Genomic DNA, 20,090 nt, shown 5'->3' on the forward strand with positions numbered 1-20,090 from the left:
AAAGATGAGATAATTTACCTAAGGTCACAAGGCTAGTAAGTAGCAGTTAGGAGCCAACCCATGCAGTGTGTGTTCACTAAACCTTTATGCGATGTTGCCTCTCCATGGTAGAGTGAAGAGCATTGGCTTTATAGTTGGGTAGCTGAGGCCCAAATCCTAACTGAACTCCTTAATTGTAGCTTCAATCCATTTAGAAGCTCAAATCTCTCATCTGTGAAAAGGTGATATCATCTCTAGGAATGATTGTGGTAAAGATTAAATGAGAATACATGTAAAGCATGTCTTTAATAACGAGATAGTAAGTCCTCTCATTATTTCTACTTTTTCTTTTTTTTTTTTTTTGAGACAGAGTCTCAGTCTGTTGCCCGGGCTAGAGTGAGTGCCGTGGCATCAGCCTAGCCCACAGCAACCTCAAACTCCTGGACTTAAGCGATCCTACTGCCTCAGCCTCCATAGTAGCTGGGACTACAGGCATGCGCCACCATGCCCGGCTAATTTTTTCTGTGTATGTTTTTAGCTGTCCATATAATTTCTTTCTATTTTTTTTTTTTTTTTTTTTGAGACAGGGTCTCGCTCTGTTGCCCGGGCTAGAGTGAGTGCCGTGGCATCAGCCTAGCTCACAGCAACCTCAAACTCCTGGACTTAAGCGATCCTACTGCCTCAGCCTCCATAGTAGCTGGGACTACAGGCATGCGCCACCATGCCCGGCTAATTTTTTCTATATATTTTTAGTTGGCCAGATAATTTGTTTCTATTTTTAGTAGAGACGGGGGTCTCGCTCTTGCTCAGGCTGGTCTCGAACTCCTGACCTTGAGCGATCCACCTGCCTGGGCCTCCCAGAGTGCTAGGATTACAGGCGTGAGCCACTGCACCTGGCCTCTCATTATTTCTAAATGAAGGAATGCTGAGGAAATACAGGAATTAAATGAAAAGGCACAAGGTATTCACTGCTGTGAGATAACAAGTGTATTCTAGATAACAAATGTATTCTATTCTAAATTTATTCTGAAGGTCCAAGAATAAAATGATTCAATTTTATAGTACTGCTTCTTTGACCTATTTCTAGGTAAGTACCCTACAGAAATCCACAAACGTGAGGATACACAAGTAAGGATGTCCTATAGGAAACACTGGAGACAACGTAAATGCTCCAGCAAAGAGTGATGACTAAAGTGAGTCAAGGAGCACCCTCCTAGGAAAGTTATGCACCTTTAACATAACAAAAGGGGCTATGATTTACTACCTTGAGTTGTGTCTAGAGGCCATAAGTGAACAATGAGTGAATAAAGAAAATCCTCGCATTTCCTAAAGAAAGATCTGCTCTGCTAAGAGGAATTACCTCTTTCGGAGAACTTTCACTTTGTATTTTCCAGTATTACTTGAAATTTGTATGTGTTCCTTTTATAATTTAAAAAAGACCAGTAAAAGTGAGGATTATGCTATGTAGCAACACTTAATTTAATTTAAAAATATCCACTTAATTTAAAAATAAATTCAAAAGTATGTATACTACTATGAAAAATAGGTGTGTGCACAGGGAATTGAAAGGGATCATGAAAAATGAAAATGTCTTTCTTTTAAATGTCCTTTAATGTTGTTACAGTGCATATACAATAAACACAAACGAGGGAAAGGGAGAAATTCCTTGGTAGTACTGTTGTTTCTGTTTTGTTTTAACTGGCAGGGATACAAACTTGTCCCAGACTGCAGCTTGGGCCTTCCCTTTCTTCTCCACCCTCCTCAGACACAGGTGGACATGGACTCAGATGTGTTCATCCTTAATAACTAAACAAAACGTAGAAGCAGAAGAGGATGGTCTCTGGCCCCAAAGGCCCGTCCTGCCCCAGCTTATTCTCAAAATCCCACTGAAGCGACCCATAGTGACAGAGCCCTTTTGAGGGTGTATGACAGGGGTGGTCTAAGTATAGTCAACAGGCCTGCAACCTGATTTGTAAGGCAGATAAGAATGGTTTTGTTTTTTTTTTTTAAGAATGGTTTTTAAATGGTTAAACGGTCATATAAGTGCCTACATAATATGCTTGATGTTATCCTCTCGAACCCAGAAAGCCGAAATTATTTACTATCTGGCCTAACCTGGGGGACCCTCTCTACTCTCTTCTAGCCCTCAGCCAGGGAACAAAGCGGCAAGTCCGGGACCCAAACAAGCGCTTTGCCAAGCGAACCCAGCCACAGCTGTGGCCCAGGCGCCTGAGCCTGGCTCCCAGCTGCCGTCCTGCCTGCGCGGGCAGCAGCGGCCCCCTCCTCCCCGGAGCCTGGAGCCCAGCTGAGCGCCCCAGTGGGGCCTGGCTGTGCCTCCAGGCCCCTTCAGAGCGCCCCTGCGGCTCTGGCGGCAGCCCGGCGCGGGCAGCCCCAGCGGTCCCGCAGGCAGAAGTGCCAGACCAGGGCGGAACAACTCAGCAGGGCCAGGGCTGTGCCCACCCCAACGGCCGCGTGGACCAGGGTGAGGGGGCTGGGCGGCACGGAGAGCCGGCCGCAAGGGCCAAAGGCAGGCATGTCTGCCCCCTGGGGGCCCTCCCCACCTGCCCCCGGCACGTGGCTTTCCCCGGCCTCGTTAGCGGCCACCACGCAAACGACATAAGTGCCCCCAGGCTTCAGTCCCTTAAGTTCTGCTTTTCGGAAGGTGGAGTTCAGCGGGAGGCCCTTCTGCGGAGCGCCGCGGCCCTCCCAAAGCAGCAGCCAGTACTGGTGGACCGGGGAGAAGGGAGCACACCAGTGGACCACGGCGCAGCCCTCCTCGGCCACAACGTGCACCTCTCCCAGGCGCGGCGGGTCTGGCGGCTGGGCAGGGCTGGAGAGCCCGGGGCACAGGCAGGCCACCGGGCCGGCCCTCTGCAGCTCCCTGCAGGCCACCTGCAGGTGTCGGCAGCGGTCGTAGTCACAGGGAACAGGCGGTGGCACTGTCTCCTCTTCCTCAAAGCTTTGAGGGGCCAAGGGCTGAGCTCTAGGAACCAAGGAGAAGGTCAGGGCCAGGAGCCACAGAAGGCAGGTAGAGCCCAGCATGGAGCCTGGAAGGGAAGGGGTAGATAGGTAAAGACTGTTCAGCTCACAAGCCTTCCAGGCCCCCGTCTCGTCTCGACAAAACCTCTGGGGATAGGGACAGGGAAGTACAACTAGGAACCTGGGGGGAAGAGGAAAAAGGTGGGAAGGAGATTGATTTGTGAGTGAACTTTTGAATCCAGGCTATGTGCTTGCTTTCAGACAAAAAAGAGTAAAATACGGTTTGACACATGAGAGACAGATGTAGCCAGCAATGTGTTAAGTATTAGAGACAGTTAATGAATAAACAAAGTCCCGGGGTAGAAGAGAAGAAATGATTTACTTGGACCAAGGAAGAATGGTAGAATAATTCCCAGCTGCCACCCACAGAAAAAATCTGAGTAAAACAAGTATCGGTCAGTGACACATGCAAAAATCCAGAAAGGAGACAGGCGGGAGAGGAGATAGAACAGAAGGGGGAAATAAGGACCTGTAACCCTCACTGCCCACCTGCTATCTGTGCAAAACCTGCCCAAGGAGTCCTAGCCCCTGCCTTTGCTCCCTCCTCCTCCCTGGCCCCCAGCAGCCCCTCACCAGTGGGTAGGCCTTGATAAAGTGGAAATCTGCCACCAGACGTCGGTGCATATGAGGCTGAGGGGTCACCAGGATCACAGGCTGCGCTGTCAGGTTGTATCTTCGATTTCAACTCTGTTTTGGCTTGAAGCTTTTATACCCTTCGACCGTGATGTCACCACCTAGCCCCCCTCCTCCTCTCCCTCTCCACAGTGACTGCAAAAAAGAGGGCTGCTCCCTTCAGGGGGCCGCCTGAGTCACAAGGCCAGGGATGGGGAAAGCCACATGCAGCAGTTGCAGCTGGAGCCCAGGATGCCTGGGTTCTGAAAGGGGAATGGAATGTGGACAGCGGCCAGGAGGGAAGAATCCAACGGCTCAAGTCATGTGAAGCAATGGGGAGGGGAACATGGGAGAGTCGGCCACCTGGCTGGTATCACAAAGGAAAACAGCTGTGAACAGCATGGGCCTGAGCTACAAAATGCTGTTTTGGTAAAAATCATACCACATCCATGGCAGTCATTTCCTGTCTTCTGCCTCCCAATGGACAGAGAAAGGGAGGGGTGCAGAGGAGGCCAGAATGATGTATCCTGGCTCTCCAGACCCGCCCTGCACTATTCCTGTCCCCTGAGGGAGATGAGAGAGCGGGAAGCCTGACAGAGGCCAGGATGGCTTCTCTCTCCTTGGACTTGCTAGGCTTAGGAATGGAAACAGATGTGCTTAAAATTGCCCAGGGCTGGAGGCCTTCCCCTTGGGTAGCCCCTGACAAGACAACCTCTTTCAGTGGGAGAGAGTGGGAGATGCCTGAGGAACACGGGGTTTTCAAATAACACCAGGTTTTTAAAAGGCCCTAAATTCATTTCAAAGAGTCAGGGAAGCAGCTGGCACGAAAATAGTTTATTGAGGGAAAAACAAGGGGAGAGAGGTCAGGTGGGAAAGTGCTGGAATGTGAAGAATCTGCTCTTTTCTTCAGGAACTAGAGCAGGTGGAGCGCTGTCGGACAGCACCCACAGAGGGTTCGGAGCTGCCCAGGGTCTCCAGGGCAAGGGCAGGGGCAGAGGCAGAGGCAGGAGTAGGCAGGTTGGCCTCTGTCAGCAGAGCTGCATCTTCCCAGGAGCCTGAACCTGGGCCAGAAAAGGGAAAAACAATCCCAAATGCAGTATTAGGTTAACTAGAGGTCCCACCCCCACTCCACCCAGGTCCCACTGCAGGATGCCCCTCACCATCACTGGCTTCGGGCTCCAGCTCCTCCTCCCCACTCAGGGGCTGCTGATCTGGTTTCTCTTCCTCAGACAGCTGACCCTCTGCAGCCAAAAGGGGGCCACAGAGATTAGACCCAGACGCTGAAGGGGACAGCTAAGGAGTCAGGAAGTGGGGAATGCTGCTGCTGTGCCGTACCTGTCCCTGAGGGATCTTCAGGGCTCTCACCCTCCTCTGTAATATCTGATAGCTGGGTTGATTCCTCCTGGCCTTCACACCCTGTGCCTGCAAAGCAGACAGAGGACAGGTTAGGGTCAGGATGGCTGTACCTGGACAGCAATGACAACTTCACCTCCTTCAGCCTCTCCTTTGAACCTCAGCTCAGTATGTGAGTGCCTCAAGCCTCACACTGAATGAAGCAAGGACTGCCTCTTGCCCAGCCCAGCCCACCTCCATCCCCAACACTTCCCCCAATCAAGACCTTTACCTGGCTGATGAGTAGAGATCCTTCTCTGGCTTTCCCTTCGGGAATTGTCCCTTTTTCGGATGTTAACCTGTGGAGGAAAAACTACTGAGCAGTGAGGACTGACTTCCCTCCCTGGTGATCAGGGCCCTCATGCCCTAACCCCCAACATGTCCCTAGCCACCCACAAAGAAAGATCATGAAGGAGAGAAAAAGGGGGTCCTTGCCCCTTGCAACCTGCAAAGACAAGCGCGGTCGGGGCCAGATGCCCCCCCACACCCACTGCATGTAGCTGAAGACCACGATGACGCTGAGGAAGGTGAAGTTGCTGGCGACACCTATGAAGGCACAGGTCATCGGGAAGTTGTACAGCAGGTATCTGAGGTGGGAAGTAGGGACAGCAAAGGAGTAGCAGTTACTGGAGAGCACCAGCCCTCTCAATTCCCAGAAATAATTTCTAGGGCAATTCAAGTGAGTTTGGCTAGAGCTGGCCTCTACCTCCCCTGCCTCCCACCCACACAGTTACCAGAACCCGCTTTATTGGTTGTAATAAAGGCCAGGGATCTACGGGAAGTCTCAGCATTGCAGGGCCACAGGCGACAGCCTCAATTGCAGCTGTCTCTCAAGAGTCATCCCAACTCTGGCTGTGTCAATGGCTTAAGACAGTAGTTCTCAACTCTGGCTGCACATCAGCTTCCCCTGGGGTGCTGTGAAAAATTCTGCCGCCAGCTCACTAGCTTGGGTGGAGTAGGCCCTGCCCTGGACTGCTGGGCAGATGTCGGGTCTGAGGGAGGGTGGGTGGGTGGGGCAGAGGGAAGACAGGCAGGGTAGAGGGAGGATGGACAGGGTGGAGAAAGGATGACCAGGCTGAAGGAGTTTGGTGGGGCAAAAAACAGAAAAAATAAAAATTCTGATGCCTAACCAGGAACCTAACAAATTCTGGTTCAGTTGGTGTGAGGCAGGGCCCAGGCATATTTTTTAAAAGTTTCCCAGGTGATATGCTGACGTGCAGCCAGGACCGAGAACCTGTGGCCTATGTGAAACCTGATGCAACGCTGCCCTGTAAACCTGTTACCTCTGCTTGGGACCCTCTTCATTTAAGGCCAGCCCCCACAAGAGCTGCCTGAGGTCTGACTCAGTGGCTCCTCACCTGAGCCCGGTGAAGTGTGCGTGGATGCGGAGGTAGGCTGCATACATCTGGATGCGCTTGCTGTGGATCTCGATAATCGCTCCAGTGGTCGGCACATACTGCAAGGGGGTTGGGGTGAGGGCAGCATCAGGCTGGGACCCTGCTGCTGGCATTCCTGTCAGCCCAGTCTGAGGCCTGCTTCCAGGTTCTCTGTTGCCGTCCCTCCTGACTGAGCCCAGAGGCTCCTCAGGTAGGATTCTGGGCTAATGGGGCAGGCTATCTCTTGGCCATCCTTCACCTCACTCACCGAGTTCTCTCTATAATCCGCGTAGAGCTCCACCTCCAGGAGCTGCTTCTGCTCTGCAAAGCCAAACAGCAAGAGGCTAGAGAAAACCAGCGTGTCAAGCATCTGGAGCAGGTCTGAGCGGTAATGCAGCATCACCTGCCAGGGACAGGAGGGAGAGGTTGGGGACAGGTGGTCCAGATCCCCATGGCCCTGCCTACCCCTCAACCACCCTTGAACGGTCTCCAAAAGCTGTTTCTTCCTTAGATCCCTGCTCCCTCACCTTCACTTCCTATCCAGTCTTCTTTTTTTTTTTTTTTCTTTGAGACAGAGTCTCACTTTGTTGTCTGGGCTAGAGTGCCCTGGCATCAGCCTAGCTCACAGCAACCTCAAACTCCTGGGCTCAAGCGATCCTCCTGCCTCAGCCTCCCGAGTAGCTGGGACTATAGGCTTACACCGCCATGCTGGGCTAATATTTTCTATTTTTAGTAGAGATGAGGTCTCACTCTTGCTCAGGGTGGTCTTGAACTCCTGACCTCAAGTGATCCTACCACCTCAGCCTCCCAGAGGGCTAGGATTACAAGCATGAGCCACCACGCCTGGCCTTATCTCTCATTCTTGACCCAGCCATTTCAACTGCTTGAGTAACCTCTCCTCCTACCTGACCACGTCCCTTCATTCTACTATAACAAAGGCCCCTCCTTCTAAGAAGCTTTCCTAGGTCAACGCTGTCTCTGATCTACCTTTCCCCCCAAATAGTTCTATAATCTAGTATGGGATCCAAGTCCCAGTACACCATCTGAAGCTTTTCCCCCCCCATGCAAAAACATCAGGAATTTACTTCATGATGTGGTTCTGCTGATGATTTATGTAAGAATGAAGCCACTTTATACCCAAGCGTTAAGTTAGTTGTCCCATAGCTAGCTTGTTTCTGAATGAGGACACAAGCCCAGGTCTGTTTGGCTCTAGAGCCTCTGTTTTCTTTCTTTCTTTCTTTCTTTCTTTCTTTCTTTTTTTTTTTTGAGACAGAGTGTCGCTTTGTTGCCCTGGCTAGAGTGAGTGCCGTGGCGTCAGCCTAGCTCACAGCAACCTCAAACTCCTGGGCTTAAGTGATCCTACTGCCTCAGCCTCCCGAGTAGCTGGGACTACAGGCATGCGCCACCATGCCCGGCTAATTTTTTCTATATATATTTTAGTTGGCCAGATAATTTCTTTCTAGTTTTTAGTAGAGATGGGGTCTCGCTCTTGCTCAGGCTGGTCTCAAACTCCTGACCTCGAGTGATCCACCCGCCTCGGTCTCCCAGAGTGCTAGGATTACAGGCGTGAGCCACCACGCCCGGCCTAGAGCCTCTGTTTTCTGAGAGCAGCATACTCTTCAGACTTTACCCCAAAGTCAGGCATGCTCATCAGATACCTGGGGTGTCTGTATATGGTTCACATCCTTATCCTGACGTGTCTGTGACCTCAGAGCCAAGATGTTTTCTCCTGAAGCCCTGCCCAGATATCCTTACTCTGCCATCATTCTCCACACCTTACCATACAGGCCATGAACATTTACCGAGCGTGAAGAAGTAGAGATAATTCTGCCACCTCGAGTGTAGCATGAAACGGTGACCAAGAACATGCCCAAATCTTGATTCACAGGGGACTCTGGCAGCTCCAGCTCTAAGGTAATGCGATATGGCTGTCCATACATCAGCACCTGCCCAAGGTAACCCCCATCTTTTGTCAAAAAGAAACTTTTAAATACTGTCCCTGTTCCACCTCCCTCCCTCCCCACAAATACTTGCCACAACCCCCTTGGTTAGCATAACAGGCCTCTCAATCTCTCATCCCAAGAAGGTGCTGCCCCCTCCTGGTGGCTGAGCCCCCCTGACTTCTGAGGGCTTTGGTATCCCGTTGGCTCTCCTAAATCACACTCACTACTCCGTTCCAGAAAGGCTGTGTCACATTTCTTTTCTAAAAGTGAACCGTCATGTTGCCAACTGGGCCATCTGTGACTCAGGGCTATGTGACTAAGGCCGTCCCCCAGGCCCAGCCCGCCCTCTCTCACATGATTAATTAACCAAGCGCCAGCAGTGCTCACGGTGTCCCCAGCCAGCTTGCACACAGTTGCCGCTGTCAGTCTTTATGCCATTCTGGGTCCCTTATCATGGTTCTGTTGGTAGAACTCTGAGACTCATAGCGGGAAGGCTTCTTCATCACTCGGGTCAACCTCAAATGGGTAAAGATTTGCCACCAAACATACTCTAGTTTTTCCTGACCATTCCTATATTCTTTTTTTTTTCCCTATATTCTTCTAATCCCTTTATTTAATGATTCTATCTAGCAGCATGACTTTCACAGGATAGTATATAGGAATCACAGGTGTGATGGTGCAGCTTTTGTTTTTAACCAAAGAGGGAATAGGTTAAAAAAAAAAAAAAGTTAAAAAGTATTGCCCTAGCTCATAGTGAACCACTTCCAATCTGGATACAGACTTGGGGGTGCTTTGAGTGTTTACCACCAAAGTTCAGTTTGAAAACCACTGATAGAGGCCTTTCTTTATAGAGAGCTCTATTTTCAGTCTGAACTATCTCTTGAAAAAAATGGATTCCAAGAGATTCCTACCCCCTGTAGAGGCCAGACGATTCTAAGCTAGTTGCTTCATGAATTCTTTGAAACATTACAATAGTACTCTGGGTGGGTTGGCGGTAGGGGAGGGATTATGTGGGGATTTTTTCTGGGGTGATGAAAGTGTTCTAAAATTGATTGTCGTGATGGCTGTTTAACTCTGTGAACATACTAAAGGTGAACTGTATACCTCAAGTGGGTGAATTGTATGGCGTATGAATTATATCTCAATAAAGCTGCATGCGTGTGTGTGTGTGTGTGTGTGTGTGTGTGTGTGTGTGTGTTTAAATTGGTAGTTTAAGCTCACAGTTTAGAAAACGTCATCTCCTCCAAGGGTATCCACAGAATCTACTACTACTAGAACCCTGTGAATGAGCCCATGCCCTTCCCTTGTTCATGTCTGTCTGCCTGATGGGCAGATTCTCCATTCCTACACAATAGTCACCTTTCCTTGAAAGACCCACTTTGAGCCTCACCATCTCCATAGTCTCGGATTATCCAAGACTACCATGATATCTCTAATTCTTCACAAATTCTTCTAGAATGCATAATCTGCACCTTATACCTTACTACTTAAATGCATGCAAAGACACGCAATGTATAGTTTCTTATTGGTCCTGTGAGCTTGAGAGGAGGGACCACATCTACATCGAGTCCACATAGAGTAGACTCATTTCAGTAATTCATTAAAAACGTTCACCATCAATGAACAAAACATTCGACATCCTGGAATTATCAGGGACATGGACTGGATCTCCTCTCATCCTCCTTCTTTTCCTCCCCTCATGTAGCAGGCTCGTACCTCATTGTTTTAGCTTCCCTCCCTGTCTCCCTGCATCACCACATGATCTCTACAACAGGCAGCCACACAACTGTATGCACCGTTCCAGGTACAGATTACTGTGGCTTTGTTTCTAATCTCCTCTCAATATATTCCATTTATTATTTTTTAACCACACAAGCAAACTGAGTCAATGTCTTCATAGATCATTATATGATTACCTCAAAGCTCCTTTCCCAAATAGCAAGACTACAATGATAAATCTACTTCACAACTTTGAAATCTGACATTTGGGCCCATTCAGCTGACCTGGCAAGTTTTTTTTTTTTTTTTTTTTGAGACAGAGTCTCACTCTGTTCCCCGGGCTAGAGTGCCGTGGCGTCAGCCTAGCTCACAGCAACCTCAAACTCCTGGGTTCAGGTGATCCTTCTGCCTCAGCCTCCCGAGTAGCTGGGACTACAGGCATGCACCACCATGCCCGGCTAATTTTTTTGTATATATTTTAGTTGTTTGGCTAATTTCTTTCTATTTTTAGTAGAGACGGGGTCTTGCTCTTGCTCAGGCTGGTCTCGAACTCCTGAGCTCAAACGATCCACCCACCTCGGCCTCCCAGAGTGCTAGGATTACAGGCGTGAGCCACCTCACCCAGCTGAGTTTTCTTGATAGTGCTTGGCTGCCTTGTAGTAAATTGGAAGATGTCACAGGATACACCATCTCCTAGGTTGTCTGTATTGTCAAATAAGGCCAGTCTGCATATCAATCCCGGGGAACCTCAGACTCTATAGTTTATACTCCTCTCTTAAGAGTTGTGACATTTCCATCTTTAAGTCAGTTTCCTCCCAACTACCACTTTTGAAAATGAACTTATTTTTAGTTAAGTTTTACAACTGATTACTTCTAATTATGTTGCTAACTAACAATTCAAAAAACTCTAGTAATAAGAAATGATGTTGATCCTCCAAGGTCCTTTGTAAGTGTGCAGGGATCCTACCCTTTATTAGAGCCTCCCCAGCTTGCCTAGTATGGAAGGCTGAGTCCCCATATGCATTTCTCAGGGTTCCTGGGCTTGTCAAAGTCACACTGGCATCTGGCCAGTCCTCTGGCACAGTCCCCTTTGTAATGACAAGTCACACATATTTATAAACAGTTTCATAATTTTATATATATGCTTTCAAAAATCTTGGGAGGATGCCATCCTATTACAATGAAATAGCTGATTTGTTCATTTAGGTCTACAGTACTGCTTACTTCATCTAGTAGATATGACCTGCCTGAAAGAGGTTATATCTCATCTGATATAGATGCTGATGCTCCTCGACTTACAATGGGCTTATGTCCCAATAAACCCATCATAAGTTGAAAACATCATATGCCAAAAATGCATTTAATACGCTAACCTACTGAACATCACAGCTTAGTCTAGCCTACCTTAAATGTGCTCAGAACACTCAGATTAGCCTACAGTTGGGGAAAATCATCTAACACAAGGCCTATTTTATAATAAAGTATTAAATATCTCATATAATTTATTGAATACTGTACTGATAAGAAAACCAGAATGGTTGTGTGGGTACTTGAAGTACAGTTTCTATTGAATGCATATAGCTTTCGTACCATCGTAAAGTTGAAAACTTGTTAAGTCTAACCATTGCAAGTCGGGGACTGTCTGTATGTTGAGAATGAGAACATTTCTAACATCTGTTCTAGAAAGATCAATACACACAATTCATTGAGATTTGAATTTCTCTTGAACCTTCCCTTCCTTCAGAGCCTTCCTCTTAGTCTCTATTTCTCAATCCCTGCTCTCCAGGTCTTTCTTAAACCTTCCTATTTCAAGTCATCAGAGCTCTAATGAAACCTCTCTCTAGCTTCCATACTCACCCGATCACGTCCACCTTTAGCCAGTGAGACATTTGCAACAGGGAAGGAGCAGAGTGAGGTGGTGGAGGAATCACAGTCGGTCCTAAATGAAAATGGGGGACAATACTCTGCTAAGTTATGGAGTCTGTGTTACCCATATGTCCACACGCTTCTTGGACACCTAGGGCTCCTTCCTGCCCCATCCCTTCTCTCAAAACAGGTACTATTCTCTCTGTTAAAGAAAGAGATAAGGGCCACGCGAGGTGGCTCATGCCTGTAATCCTAGCACTCTGGGAGGCCAAGGAGGGCAGATTATTTGAGCTCAGGAGTTCGAGACCAGCCTGAGCAAGACCGAGACCCCGTCTCTACTAAAAATAGAAATTATATGGACAGCTAAAAATATATATAGAAAAATTCGCCAGGCATGGTGGTGCATGCCTGTAGTCCCAGCTACTTGGAGGCTGAAGCAGGAAGATCGCTTGAGCTCAGGAGTTTGAGGTTGCTGTGAGCGAGGCTGACGCCACGGCACTCTAGCCTGGGCAACAGAGCGAGATTCTGTCTCAAAAAAAGAAAAAAAAAAAGAGATAGAGACCAAATGTGGCTAAGAGATTAAAGATACCAGAATGATGCTTTTATTTTCTTCCTGTAACTTCAATTATTTCCTCTCATTACAGCAGATGTTCTTAGATGGGAATCTATGGATATTTAAATAGTTTCACACTTTAGTGTTTCTAAAAACTCACTTGAGGAACTTGATAAAAATATAGATTCCAGGGACCCACCCCAAGAGAGTCTGATTCAGTAGTTCTGGTATGGGGTCTGTTTGAGAAAACATTCCCAAAAGGATCCACAGATCTTTATTAAGAGGCTCATGAACCTCCTCAAATTGTAGGCAAAATTGCACATGTATACATTTTCATGGCAGGAAGGGCCATAGCTTTCATAAGATCCATGTCTCCTAAAAATTTAAGAAGCTCTACCTTAGAAACTACAGCACATGACCAGGGAAAACATGACTTTAGATCATTGATAACAATACTCTCTTCAGCATCTGTTGATTGGTCCTATAGTGATCGTTAAGAACAGATGAGAGAATTTGGCAGGGTTGTAAAATGGGAAGGAACTAAAGGGCCAGGCAAGATATAGGACTCTGGGAGGCAAGTTTATATACCCAGTCACCTTGTGCTTCCGTAATCTCTCTTGTGCAGCAGATTAGTGGGAGTGGGAGGCAGTGATGTAAAAGGCAAACTGATGCTTTCCTAATACGTCCTCCACTGAAAGCCAGCTTAGTTCTGCGCTGACCTAAGGGTTTGGCTCAAAATTCTACAGTGGCCCTGAGAGAGGTCTGATCCAACCTAAATGGAATTGCCCCCCTTAATGATAGCCTAGAAATGGATTTTTTTTTCCTTTTTCTTGTTTTTTAACCAGACTTCAGTAACCAGAGGCAGAACTAGGACCTTAGAGCTGTACCAGCCCAGACCTGCTCCAGCCTTGGGCTGTGAAACGTGAGAAGTCCTGTAAGCACACAGGGCTCCAGTTTTCTCATCTGTAAATGAGGGGATTGAACTGAATAAGCACCAAGGGCCCTATGGCAATTCTCAAAGGATTCATCTACATTAATAGAAGGACCCTCTCACCTGTAGTAGAAATGCACAGGGCTGAGGTGGCTGACTGTCGGCATGTAGGAATAGTAGAAGGAGCCATAGAGGAAGACAGACACCCAGAGCAGGAGGAGGATGGTGCAGAAGAGTACCCCAAACTGCAGCAGCAGTCTCCGGGCACGGCCTGCCAAGACTTGGCCCACTTCCTGGGCCCACAGTATGGCAGGTACTGGTGGATCATTGACCATGGCTGGGAGAGCAGGGGGTCTGGCCCCAGGTTCAGGCCTTGAGTTCCTAGCTGCTCTGCCACATGGACGCCAACCCTGACCATGGGATGAGGCAGTTGGCGGTTCCTGGAAAGAGAGAGGGGAAAAGAGTGGCTCCTTCCTTTCCCCAAATGTGGCCTTTCTCCAAATGATTCTGTTTCTCTGCCAATTATCTCTTCCCTTTTCTCCACTGTGCTCCCTTCGCCCCCAGTGCCAGAGTTACTCAGCTGAACTCCACTAGCCACCTGATTCTGGGACAAATCACCTTGGTACTCATTCATACCAATATAGAACATAAAAAGAATGAGCACCTTAGAATTCTTACAAAGCGCCTCTACACACTCGATGATACTAATCCACATTGGCACGCGGTTGCACGGAGAGGATGTGCGACTTGCTTAAGGTCGCACAGCTGGACCCAAAGCCTAAGAGCTGTCACAATTGCCGTCCGAGTTTCTCCTCTCCGCCCATAGCTGCGCTCACTCCCAGATGGGGCGTCCTGCAGTCGAGGGCCGCTTCCCGCCAGCATCCGCCGGCTCGACAGAAGGCGCGGCGCCACGACAGCCCACCTAACCGCGCCGCCGTGGAAACCAGCCCGCCGGCCGCCGCAGCTCTACAGACTCACCAGCCTCGCGCGCTACCCGGGCAACAGCGAGGAGGAATTTCCGGCTCCCGGGGAAGTCCCGCCCCTCGCGGCCCGCCGCCTCCGTACTCTGCAGGGCGGGGCCCCTCGGGGGGCGGGGCCAGCCAGGCTGCGAGGTTCCCGCCTCCTGGCGCCAGTCGCCGGACCTCCCCGCGGCCGGTTACCCTCCGGTTACCATGGCCAAAGGGAAAGGCTCCTCCCTGCAGACCCGAAGATATGCGCCAGGGCATGGTCTGACTCTGCGTCGCCCGCTCGGCCCTCCGCCCACACGCTCACCACCCGCCAGGTAACCCCCGAAGTGGTGGAGTGAAGCGGGCATCCTGCTGGCACTGATTTTTGTCGCCCACAGCTCCTAGGACCTGTAGGCGTCCAAGGCGGGGAGCATTAGCCCAAAGACTGTTCCAGTCTGCCGGAACCTGCGCATCTTGGGCGTTGCGCATTCACAAGCGTGGTAACATTTCAGCCCCAGGTTTTGTCGACCTCCTCTGAGCCTAACTGGGCGCACTCTCCCTCAGAGTCTCCACAGCACATTATCTAGATTAGGTCTTGGCTGTTAGCATCTTCTATTTTGTATAAGTCTAATCACCCTAGATAAGGTCCTTCAATGGACAAGGCCAGTGTTGTGTACATCTTTGCACACCCCTATAGGTGTGGGAGGTAATCTATTCAAAATGTCTGAAATTTTTCAAACCAATGCCCGATCCCCGCCAAGACACCTATTTCCACTCTCCCCACAAAGCCCCCTACCTCCTCTTTGTCCAGTCCTTTGATTTGATCTGCGCACACCTCTTTTTCCCCAGCTTCTCCTTCTCTTTGGTCTGCCATATCTTTAGACATCTTCCCGATGACGTGCCTCGGCGGCCGCTGGATCTTCCACTCCTCACTTGTGGCTAGAATGTGAAGTGGTGATCTAGAAGCTGATACCTGTAGTGCATCACATTTTCCTGGATGTGGGGAATGGAGGGTCCCTGGGAGAGAAACCAAGAAGATTCAGGTGCTAAGTGCTGTGTCAGGGTAGAGGGATGGAGGGAGGGAGGAGGGGGGCAATGCCCAGCTGATGTCAGATTTTCAAATGAGCAGGGTCCCCCTGCAGCCAGTAGACTTCACTGCAGGGGCTGTCACAGGCCCAGACTACCCCATTTGAGGGGGGGAGTCTGTCTTGGCCTCAGCTCCGTCGGGGAGGGCTCTAGCCCAGACTCAGGATGCCTGCAATGGGGGAAGGGCAGGTAATGAGACAGTGACAGTGGGGGTGTGTGCAGGGGATGCAGGCAGGAGCCAGGCTCCCCCACTGGCCAGGCAGTTGGTATGCTCCAGGATCGGAACAGCTCCTTCTAGCATCCTTCATCCTTCAGGTACCAGCCATCCAGGCAGTGCTTGAGCTGCAGAAACTGACACCAGCCCTCAACGGACCTGGACCTCTGGCCCAACCTTCCCCAGTGGCCTTCTCTGTATTAGCTGCTTCTGCATCAGATATTTTCAGCTGCAACTCCCTGCAGGGTGGGGCACCCATCTCAGGCAGAAGGTTTTGGTGCCCCCCACTGACCCTACACTCCAGGGCTACTGCTGCTGCCTGTCACCTCAGGTAAGTAGGGAGTGGCCTGTTTTTCTCCTGTTGGGGATCGTGGAGGCATTATGGGGGTGATGTTCCCTCCTCATCAGGGTGGGGCTCTTTCTGGTTGAGGCTTTCAGAGCTGGGAACACACATGGCTTGAAGGGCTGACAAGCCTTAAATGATTTATATAATGTTTAATGATCGTAACCAGGCCATGTAGGAGTTTGGGGAGCACCTCATCCCCACCTCTCTATTTTTCCCATTGAGGAGGACAAGGATGGAACAGGTCATTGGGAGAGGGTGAGGATAAGAGGGGAACAAAGTATTGGAGCACGACCCTAGCCTTGTAAAGGCTGGTGAGGAGTGAGCATGGAGGAGATCCTTCAGCTGAGACTGCTCTGAGCTGTCTCTCTCCTTTCTCCAGGATGAAAGGGGAGACCCCTGTGAACAGCACAATGAGTATTGGGCAAGCACGCAAGATGGTGGAACAGCTTAAGATTGAAGCCAGTTTGTGCCGGATAAAGGTGGGTGGGACCCTGGCTCCCATTAGTTGGCCAGACCATGCTGTGCTGCAGGTTCCCAAAGCTGTAGATAAGAGATGCGTTCTTTCCTTGACTCCCTGAGGGCAGGGGAGGAGTCGGGCTCTGCAAGGAGAGTTGTCCTCAAGCCTCTGTGGGGGATGAGGGAAAAGACTGTATGAAGGAGCCCTGGGGATGGCAAAAGATAACCCATTTGGGGAGGGAGGCTGCAGTCCTTTTCAGAGGTTCTGACTAACACCCCCCTCCCCCACTGTGCCCCAGGTGTCCAAGGCAGCAGCAGACCTGATGACTTACTGTGATGCCCACGCCTGTGAGGATCCCCTCATCACCCCTGTGCCCACTTCGGAGAACCCCTTCCGGGAGAAGAAGTTCTTCTGTGCCCTCCTCTGAGCTGCCCTGTCCCTCCTCACAACGCCCCCCTCCCCTCTCCTGGGCCCTTCCTTAGGTCAGTAACTGTTGTAAGCCCCTGAGGCTCCCTGCATCCCATTCCTAACCCTTGCCCAACCATATGAGGTTATCTGAAGCACAAGGCCCTTCCTCGCCTATCTGTCGACCTCATTTCCTCACCCTCTGACACGGGGAACCCTTTGCTCCACCCACAGAAGGGGCCGCAGTCAGGCTCTGCCGGCGTCCTGCCAGTTTCCCTCTGTGACCCGCTCAGACAATGGAGAGAGGGATGGGCCAGGTGCTTGCTTTCGGTCTCACCTGGAGCTATTGGAAGGGGAAAACCATTTGAAGAATAAAGTCATCCAGAGCCTCAGAGGACAGCTTCTGTGTTAGCGTTCTTGGGGGAGAGGACTATCAGGCCATAGATTTGCCATATCCAGGGCCAGGGCCAGTCAAAGCTGGATGAACATTGACGAGGATTGGAGTTCGGCGGAGGCGGGGGGTAAAGGCGGGCGCGCGCGAGCGTCCCCAGTGGAAGAGTTAACGTACAACAGACACTCAGAGGCTGCCGAGGGCATACACAAACACAAACGTGCAATAAAGGCAAGTGGAAAGGAAAACAGACCGAAGGGGGTGGGTTTAGGAGACGACGCGGGAGGGCAGTGGCGGAACCCCGGAACGCTTAGGAGCGGAGAGGCGGAGCTCGGCTGGTTACCGCGTCGGGGGCCGGTTTTATGCTTAAGATGGCCGCGCCCACAGGCGCTCCCCTTCCAAGATGGCCGCGCCAAAATGGCGGTCCCCCCACCACCGCGTTTTACCGTACTGGGCGTCTCTTAAAATGGCGCCCCCCAGGAGCCAGTATTCCCAATATGGTGCCTTGCGTGTTCGTCTGGTTTCAAAATGGCTGCCCCTGGCCTCGCCAAGTCGAGGCCCGCGGTCCCCTACCCGGAGTCTGAAATTCGACGTCCTCCTGAGCAAGCTGAAGGCACACGGGCGGCAATAACGAAGGATCATGGGTCAAGGGGACCCCGGCAAGCACAGCATGGCCGGCGCTTGTCGCGTGGATTTTGCGAGGGAACCCAGGTTTCTACATCTTGCCAAGGAGGGGCTCCCTTTGGAGCATAACTACAAGTGGGGGAAGGGAGGGTCACCACCCACCGCCATCCATTTCGGGCCTCCATTCCTTGGTCGCTTCCTGGTCTCCACAGGAGCTGGATAAGCCCGAAATTGTTCAGTTTGGGTTTCTGGAGCTTGCTTTGCTTTCATTTTCCTCAGGCCGATTTTGCCATATCTGCCAGAAAGCAGTGTCCCCACCACGCCCTAGTGTGCCTACCACCCCTTGCAGGGATCCAGCAGTTGCCGGGCCAGAGGCCAAACTGAAGGCTTAATGTTTTACGAGCATCTCTAGGACTCAAACTTGGCAAAGGTGCGAGCCCCATAATACCTCCTAGAAGCCTTCTCCTTCCAAGGGTGCACATAGCTGAGGGAGGTTCAGGGCCAAGGTAAAGAAGGTAACAATCCCAGTATGTGTGGATCATCAAGATCCCCTAAATTCAGGGACGCATCCTTCCGGGGAGAAGCCTAGACTGGCTCTTTTTTGTGCCTGGATACACACTGAGGGGGTGGGGGGGTAGAGTCCTTGCAATAGTAGGACCTGTATTTGGGATGGCCCATCACCCCCAGCTTCCCCACACCTTCACACAGGAAGACAGCAAGGGGGAGAGAAAACAGAGAAAAACCAAGGGATAAAAGGTTTTTACCAGCAACTGAAGTTAGCCTCCTAAGGATGTCTTCATGGGCTTCAGGGGTACCCAATAACCTCAGACACCTTGAGGAAGAGCAGCTTTTTACTACTGATGGAATTTTTGAGCCCTAACAGGTCCTGGAAATCATCTAATTCCCTCATCCTAGAGATGAAGAAAGAGGAAAAGTAACCTGTTGCCCTCCTAGAGTGGGACCTACCCCCAATTCTGTTCAGGAGCGCGCTTAGTTCCTTCTTGGTACTGGTGAAAACTCCGGGAAAGATCGGGTCTGTTTTAATCCCTGTATCCTGACAGTGTCCAGCACATAGTAGGCACTCAAATACCTAATGAATGGATTGTACCATACATGCTTAAATTGCAAGCTGGCACTGCAAGGACTAAAAAACTTTCCCACAGGCCGGGTGCAGTGGCTCATGCCTGTAATCCTAGAGCACTCTGGGAGGCCAAAGCAGAATAGCTTGAGGTGAGGAGTTCAAGACCACCCCGAGCAAGAGCAAGACCCCATATCTCTACTAAAAATAGAAAAATTAGCCAGGCTTTGTGGCACACATCTGTAGTCCCAGCTACTCGGGAGGCTAAGGCAGGAAGATTGCTTGAGCCCGGGAGTTTGAGGTTGCTGTGAGCTAGGCTGACGCCACAGCACTCTAGCCCTGGGGATGGAGTGAGACTCTGTCTCAAAAAAAGAACCAACAAACAAAAAAAACCTTTGCCTTTTCCCACTGCATCAGTGTTGACCAAATTCCAGGGGAGTAAATGAAAATTTCCACATCAGCTCAGACTTGGTAAAAAACCAGAAGTGCTCAAGAAATGTAACCTTGGTATTAGATTTTTAAAAAAGCCTCTGCTCAATTTTCCTACACAATTTTCATATGCATCAGATTATAGGTGAGTGGTTCCAGCTATAGTTGGGGGGAAAATGGGGCTTAGTGGTTACTAGAGACAAGGCATGAGCTATAACCATTAAAAAATGATTAATTAGCTCTGAAACTAACTTTAAATGTCCTAGTGAATAGGCAGCCACCAAAATTAAGGATGGTCTTTAGGGTATAAAGCTGTAAGCCCCTGGGCTCTGAATCTGTGTCACATACAGAGGGGGATGAATTAAGAGCAGTATCTATATCAATACCACTACCCCTTCAGAACACTGGATGCCATGAGTCTATGATGTCTCAGCCTTAATAAGACCCCTCGCCATTTATTATGAACTGCAGTTAGGATCCAGTTCAGTGATAGTAATGCAACAGTGCTTTTGTTCACTAGAAAACCATGCCATCAAACATCTTCTCTTGAATGAGTAGGCTTTTCCTCCTAATTATCTAAGTGATAATTACTCATGAATAAATTTATTTGGCTCCATAAATGGAACCTTACCTTTAACTTCAAGCATCCATCTGCTTTTGGTATAGGCCAAATACACAGAAGTCATGATTAATTTCCTTTTCA

General features: G+C 49.9%; 3 protein-coding genes across 6 annotated transcripts; 1 reads left to right on the forward strand and 2 right to left on the reverse strand.

The window, feature by feature from the left end:
* Positions 1-1,577: 1,577 nt before the first annotated feature.
* LRRN4CL (LRRN4 C-terminal like) lies at positions 1,578-3,965 on the reverse strand. The gene is made up of 2 exons (XM_045555958.1): positions 3,592-3,965; positions 1,578-3,026 (listed from the first exon to the last, which is right to left on the reverse strand). Exon 2 carries the CDS (start codon positions 3,019-3,021, stop codon positions 2,326-2,328), a length of 696 nt encoding a protein of 231 aa, XP_045411914.1. The 5' UTR covers positions 3,022-3,026; positions 3,592-3,965; the 3' UTR covers positions 1,578-2,325.
* A 479-nt stretch (positions 3,966-4,444) lies between these two features.
* Positions 4,445-18,203, reverse strand: BSCL2 (BSCL2 lipid droplet biogenesis associated, seipin). 4 transcript variants are annotated; one of them, XM_045555893.1, is made up of 12 exons: positions 18,043-18,203; positions 15,154-15,374; positions 13,534-13,850; positions 11,918-11,999; positions 8,201-8,344; positions 6,667-6,801; positions 6,381-6,478; positions 5,468-5,609; positions 5,255-5,321; positions 4,966-5,052; positions 4,791-4,871; positions 4,445-4,691 (listed from the first exon to the last, which is right to left on the reverse strand). In XM_045555893.1, exons 1-12 carry the CDS (start codon positions 18,050-18,052, stop codon positions 4,537-4,539), a joined length of 1,539 nt encoding a protein of 512 aa, XP_045411849.1. In that variant the 5' UTR covers positions 18,053-18,203; the 3' UTR covers positions 4,445-4,536. The 4 variants fall into 4 exon arrangements, with proteins under 4 accessions (XP_045411849.1, XP_045411850.1, XP_045411852.1 ...); XM_045555894.1 differs by lacking the exon at positions 18,043-18,203 and adding an exon at positions 17,203-17,612; XM_045555896.1 differs by lacking the exons at positions 15,154-15,374; positions 18,043-18,203 and adding an exon at positions 14,389-14,474.
* GNG3 (G protein subunit gamma 3) lies at positions 15,310-17,257 on the forward strand. The gene is made up of 4 exons (XM_045555988.1): positions 15,310-15,400; positions 15,759-15,988; positions 16,383-16,482; positions 16,759-17,257. Exons 3-4 carry the CDS (start codon positions 16,384-16,386, stop codon positions 16,885-16,887), a joined length of 228 nt encoding a protein of 75 aa, XP_045411944.1. The 5' UTR covers positions 15,310-15,400; positions 15,759-15,988; position 16,383; the 3' UTR covers positions 16,888-17,257.
* Positions 18,204-20,090: the final 1,887 nt, after the last annotated feature.

The sequence above is a fragment of the Lemur catta genome, chromosome 7 (assembly GCF_020740605.2).
Source record: "Lemur catta isolate mLemCat1 chromosome 7, mLemCat1.pri, whole genome shotgun sequence".
NCBI lineage: Eukaryota > Metazoa > Chordata > Mammalia > Primates > Lemuridae > Lemur > Lemur catta.